This window comes from Sphaeramia orbicularis, chromosome 15 (assembly GCF_902148855.1).
Source record: "Sphaeramia orbicularis chromosome 15, fSphaOr1.1, whole genome shotgun sequence".
Classification (NCBI taxonomy): Eukaryota; Metazoa; Chordata; class Actinopteri; order Kurtiformes; family Apogonidae; genus Sphaeramia; species Sphaeramia orbicularis.
The window spans coordinates 45,373,898-45,380,085 of record NC_043971.1 but is presented as its reverse complement, the minus strand read 5'-3'; the positions used below and the strand labels follow the sequence as shown (position 1 = coordinate 45,380,085).

General features: G+C 37.1%; 1 protein-coding gene across 1 annotated transcript; it reads right to left on the bottom strand.

Moving 5' to 3' along the window:
- Positions 1-1,019: 1,019 nt before the first annotated feature.
- On the bottom strand, positions 1,020-3,476 carry LOC115433817 (gonadotropin subunit beta-2). The gene is made up of 3 exons (XM_030155352.1): positions 3,386-3,476; positions 3,033-3,151; positions 1,020-1,253 (listed from the first exon to the last, which is right to left on the bottom strand). Exons 1-3 carry the CDS (start codon positions 3,474-3,476, stop codon positions 1,020-1,022), a joined length of 444 nt encoding a protein of 147 aa, XP_030011212.1.
- Between the last annotated feature and the right edge of the window lie 2,712 nt (positions 3,477-6,188).

Below are 6,188 nucleotides of genomic sequence, written 5' to 3'. Positions count from 1 at the left end.
TTCTCGTAATAGTTTTGCTCATAGTCATTCTCTTGTTTATGTTATAAACAGTCTTTATGGACACTCCAACTATTTTTGAAATCTCCTTTGGTGTGACGAGCGCATTCAGCAAATCACACACTCTTTGACGTTTGCTTTCCTGATTACTCATATGGGCAAAAGTTTCTAAAAAGGTATGGATAATAGTGTTAGGTATGATTATGACATCAATATATGTTTGGTTTCAAAACAATTGACATAGTGCCTGCTGAGAAAAAAAAACTAAATGTTCATTGTAAATTTTGCTTCCCCACCCTGTACTGTGTGTAAACTATGAAATAAAAACATTTTTAATGCCACTAATCTGATGTTTTCAATTACCATTTACAAACTTTACCATTTGTAAAGTTTATCAAGAACAGCAAAGGTACAGTAATGGTATGAATTGCAGCTGAAATACAGCCAGTGAGACATGGCATCCAATTTAATGGACATGTGATTAATTGCAAAGTTGTTCCAGTATAATATAAATATGTAGATTTAAAACAAACAAAAAATATATTAATCCTTAGATGTTACTTGATGCAAGCATATTTTTTCTACCTCCAGGGGTGTCCTGTTATAGATGGCCAGCATTTCTGTCTTCCTGTTGAAATTCTTGGTTATGAGTTTAAAAAAAAAAAAAAAAAGCACTTCCCACAACTGGTCAATAGGTGGCAGTGTATAGAATGATGCACAAGCGTCCACTGTGTTGGATGATGTGCAACTAAAACAACCAATCCCATGCACGCACAAGAGAACAGTTTTTAAATAGCTGTCCACTATAGTCACCACTATGCATGAAAGGGTTGTTGAACAAGTTAATGCTGCATTTTAACAGCTATTTCAACCTGATCTCAGTGCTTTTTTTCAGGGAAACATACACAGTGTTTGTTTTTTGTTTTTTATTCAAGTTTATTCTGTTTGCATGTTAGAATAGATAATGCATTATTTTGTATCATTCTTTTCTTGCTACATTAGACAGTGTTTCAATGCTAACATTAGTAGTAGAAGGGTATGTCATTCATGCAGAAGTTGGGCTGCAGGCTCTCGAAGGTGCAGTCAGATGTGTCCATGGCACAGCGGCCGCAGTGGCAGCTCAAAGCCACAGGGTAGGTGACAATAGGGTCGATGCCAGGGAGACAGTCAGGAATCTCAAACGTCCTGTAGTAAAAGTCTCCATACGTGCACACGTGCTGGTACACGTTTTTGAATGGGGTCTTTATCACAGGGTCCTGAAGTGAGAGAAAATCAACAGGTTTACATCTCTCCTTGAACACTATTTAGTTGTCCCTATGGACACTGAAACAGGTTTTATTTGGAATAATTTGATTTGGTGATGTATGATAAAGTCTATAGATGTATTTAAATGTCTAAAAGGCTTTATTTCTGAGCATCCTGTGGTGTATGTGATGAATGAGCTTAATCTCCCCTGTTTAATTTTTTCTTTGGGCTATTCAACAGAGTGAATTATAAAAACTGAGAATGGTTCAAATAAATGCTTTTAACTATCAAAGGCCTAAACTGTCTCTGCATCTTAAAATGTTTAATAACTTTTTAACTGTTAATCCTTTCATGGTGCTTAATTCATTCAGGTAAAATGCACTTTCTCAGCTTTTTAGCAGTCTCATTTGGTTGCTCGGAGCCTCTGCGGTCAATGTGAAAACACTGATAGTTTAAGAAATGGTGTTGCTGGTACATGTTTGTTTTTTAATGTTCAGATAATGTCACATTTTAGTCTCTTTGGAAAGGTTAGATGTGGTGAAAAAGTAATTTGGCTGAGACAGAATTTTTAATACACCATATTTACATGGTGGCCATTTTCCTCTGATCACACACTCAAGATGGGGATGGGGATGGGGATTACGAGCAAAATGATAATGTTATATTTGTCATTTCACCACTTCTTAAACAACATTTCAATGACATTAACTGTGCTTTGAGCATTACTTATAAATAAGCATGAGAGGCACAAATTTCGTAAAAATCTCCATAAATGCACCACACTTGACCTTTATATATTACATGAATTACGGGCAGGGGCAAAACCTATGGGAAGCAGCCATTGCTGGACGTAAGGGATGTGATGATTGATTCTGAATGATCAAGTATGAGTAAACAAGCAGCAGTCAGTGAGTGAGACTGAGTGGAAAGCGCTTATTACCTCTGCCAAGGAGGTTATGTTTTTGCCAGGGTTTGTTTGTTTGTCTGTCTGTTTGTTTGTCTGTCCGTTAGTGTGCAACATAACTCAAAAAGTTATGGACAGATTTGGATAAAATTTTCAGGGTTTGTTGGAAATGGGATAAGGAAGAAATGATTAAATTTTGGTGGTGATCTGGGGGGGGGGACCCCAGGGGGGGGGGGGGGGGGGGGGGGGGGGCACTGATCGTTAGTGTGCAACATAACTCAAAAAGTTATGGACAGATTTGGATGAAATTTTCAGGGTTTGTTGGAAATGGGATAAGGAAGAAATGATTAAATTTTGGTTGTGATCGGGGGTGGGGGGGCCCACGGGGGGGGCCACTGATCAGCCTTGGCGGAGGTCTGCGCTCTCTGAGTGCTTCTAGTTGTTGGTGCAGCCATAAGCTTTGCACTCCTCCATTGTCCTAGGAACTTGACCCAGCACTGACTGACAATGTGTCATCCTAGACTGGCGTCTGCTGCACAGGGTCAGTGACCTGTTCATCACAGCCCTGCTAATCGGACAAATCAATGCATCTACATCACTACTGGTGCTGGAACAGCCCATGAAGGAGGCAACATGTCGCTGACCACGCCTGACTGACGGAGCAGTGACTTAGTACTCACGCATACTTGATGAGCTATATCGTAATTTAACTGACAGAATTGATAGTATTATATGCGATCTTTTGAAATAGCTAGAAATGAAAATTCATGACAGGTACCCTTTAAAGAGTAAATATCCCTGTCCTGGTTAAGTCACTGATATGATAGTTTAATGAATAAACCAGGGGTTCCAGATTTGCTCATACAGTGATTTTTACCCACAATACCTTGGTGATGCAGTGCCCACTGCAGATGGTTGTTTCCACTGGGTGGCAGCGGGGACAGCCCTCCTTCTCCACAGACACGGTCTGGTTGATGAGCTGGCACGGCGGCAGCAGGAAGGCAGCTGAATGATAGAGGAGAATGTAATTTGTTAAAAAGTCTCAAAAGAGTCCCATTAGTCTAGAAAATATGTTGTTAACATTGTTACTTTACTTCAGAATGAAAAAAATAGCTTACAAATACTGTATAATGCAAGTCAAAATATAACATTTGACATATGTGAAGAAAACTTGTGAAATATATGCAAAACGAAAAAACACTTTTAATGCTTTAACAGTAAAACAGTGTCGTAGTCTACCTGCGGGACCCAAGGGCCAAATGGAAACAGAGACCCCCAAAAATAAACTCAACATGAGGGAAGACATGGTCCTGCAACTCAATATGTCCATCACCTGCAGGAAAGAGAGAAGTTATCTTTTATCTCCTCTGAAGTATCAAATGAAAGCAGAAGTGCCACAGTGTAGAAATAAAATGTCATGCATTCATGATTTTAAGTATGAAAATATATAAAAAAGTAATTTGTACAACAACATAGAATATAATATTACACATATAACCATGGATGTACTTGCACATTTCAGCCACTATTGGTGGATAAAATTTAATTTAATTTAATTTAATCTAATTTAATTTATATATGGCTTTGTCAATAGGAATACCTCAAAATTTAGTGGGGGATTGTTTTTGCTTTTAATAATTTATGTATAAACTAAAGTAAAGTTCAGTATTTGTCAAAAAATTTACAAAGTAATATTCATCGAAATACTCAAAACACAAGTTTTGGACTTGGACATAAGTAAAAAATGAAGATTTTCATACAATAAATCACGAAGTCGATAATAAACGCACCTACTTAGTTACTTTCTAGTAGTTTTTTTTTTTAATGACTTTTGATTTTTTTAATAAAAAGGAAAAAAAATGGAGTCAAAACAAACATTGTCAATATTTAATACTTACAAGTTCAACATGGAAGATAGCTTACATATATTTGTTTTGTTGTAGGGTCTATTTTGTATGATAAATTGGCTAGTTTCTGATGTTAAAAATGAAAACCCAAGTCAACTGTAGAAATCATTGCATTGTGTTTCCATGAATTTTGCCACCTAGACAGCTGTTAGTTTACAAATGGAGCTAGTTATTGTTAAAAATAAATATAGAAATAAAAAATACCTTCTCTATGTACAAAACCAATTTCACATAACTGAAATGCAAGTGAACATTTAAGTGAACATAAACATTTAAGTTTCTTTAATAAATAGATTAATAAATGAATGAACTCCCTGTACCTTATAATACATGCTCTAACAATTAGGATACATTTCCTACAGAATTATTCCTCATGAATAAATGCAAACAGAGTAAACAGGTGGCTGTTGAAGTCTGACTTACCTGTGTCGTACGCAGCTGGCGTGTTAAAGCTACTGTCCTGGTCAGTATTTATACAACACCCAGGAGTCTGGTATCCAGGATGGAAGTGGCTCATGCTGGATGTCATCCTGTTTCCTTTCTGGTTATCTGTTGATGATAAAACACTGAAAATAAAGCAATTTTTTTTTACTCATTTTAGAGCTCATTCACAATAGTCAGGTGTATTGGATAGTGTTCAAGAAATTCAGACCTTGAAGGACCCATTTTTATTGGATCACTAATTTGCACAGTAAAATACATCACAGTGAAATGATATATGAATGTACACTGATCAAAAATATAAACACCCCATGTGATATTTTAAACTTTTAATAGCATTAGGTGTTGCACAATATATTAAACCACACACAGTTTATTTCGTTAGAACATGGTAGTGGCGTCTGGCATTCAGGGACATTCATGTGGACATGGTGGAGGCTGGTTTATAGACATCGCCACTCAATATCTTGTGTGTCCACCATTGGCTTCCCGTACAGCAGTGGTTCTCAAATCGGGTACTCGAGGACCAGTATCCTGCATGTTTTAGATATTTCCTTTTCCAGCACACCTGGTTCAATTGATGTTCATCTCATCACCAAACTCTGCAGAAGCCTGATAACGATGTAATGGCTTCCAGGTATGCTGGAAGAGGGAAATATCTTATAAATATAATGCAGGATACTGGTCCTCAAGGACCGGATTTGAGAACCACTGCTGTAGAGAGACACATCGTCTTATCGAGTTGAAAAAGTTGTGAACTGCGGCCCATGGAATGTTGTTCCACTCCTCTTCGAGGGCTACATGGAGCTGTGGGATATTGTCCGGAACCATTCCTGCATGATTTGCGACATCTGTGGCATGGTGACATCTGATAAAATTTGACATTTAGAGGTGGCCTGTCATTGTCCCTAGTATAATGCATGCCTGAGTATTGTCAACACTGTTTGAGCAGCGTCTGGACATGCAACACCTGTATTGTGGGTGGAATCACTGGATTACTGAGAAAGTGCTCACTCAAAGAGATGGACACAAAGTGTTTACAAATCAAGAGAATTAACCATGTTTTAGCAATTATAAGACAACATGAGCTCATTTTGGGCCATGCATCTTGTGTTACACAAATTCTGTACATGGGGCATTTATATTTTTGCTCAGCGTATTTGGAAGATCCTGATTCACCAAAAACATGTGAAATGTAGTGGAGAGACTTCCACAATAAGACAAGCATTAACTATAGAGATGTAAAAGACATAATGAGAAAGAAGAGATCCCCCAAGATGAAAATAACAAAGGAATGATTTCTATATACAGCTCTAGAAAAAAATAAGAGACCACTGCAAAATGATCAGTTTCTCTGATTTTACCATTAAAAGGTATGTGTTGAGTAAAATGAACATTTGTTTTATTCTCAAAATTACTGACAACATTTCTCCCAAATTTCAAATAAAAATATTGTAAGTTAGAGCATGTACCTGCAGAACATGACACATGGTCAAAATAACAAAAAAATGCAGATGTTTTCAGACCTCAAATTATGCAAAGAAAACCACTTCATATACATTTCTAACCAACACAGTACTAATGTTGTAACTTGGAAAAAGTTCAGACATCAATATTTGGTGGAATAACCCTGAATTTCAATGACAGATTTCAAGTTTCTTGGCTCTCCACTAGTCATCCAACAGCAATCTGTT

Excerpts from the sequence above, each read along its gene's own strand:
- LOC115433817 (XM_030155352.1), bottom strand. The coding sequence starts at position 3,476 with ATGGACATATTGAGTTGCAGGACCATGTCTTCCCTCATGTTGAGTTTA. Across the intron at positions 3,152-3,385 it reads TTGGCCCTTGGGTCCCGCAG|CTGCCTTCCTGCTGCCGCCG; the intron begins GTAGACTACGAC and ends TCTATCATTCAG. Across the intron at positions 1,254-3,032 it reads GTGGGCACTGCATCACCAAG|GACCCTGTGATAAAGACCCC; the intron begins GTATTGTGGGTA and ends CTCTCACTTCAG.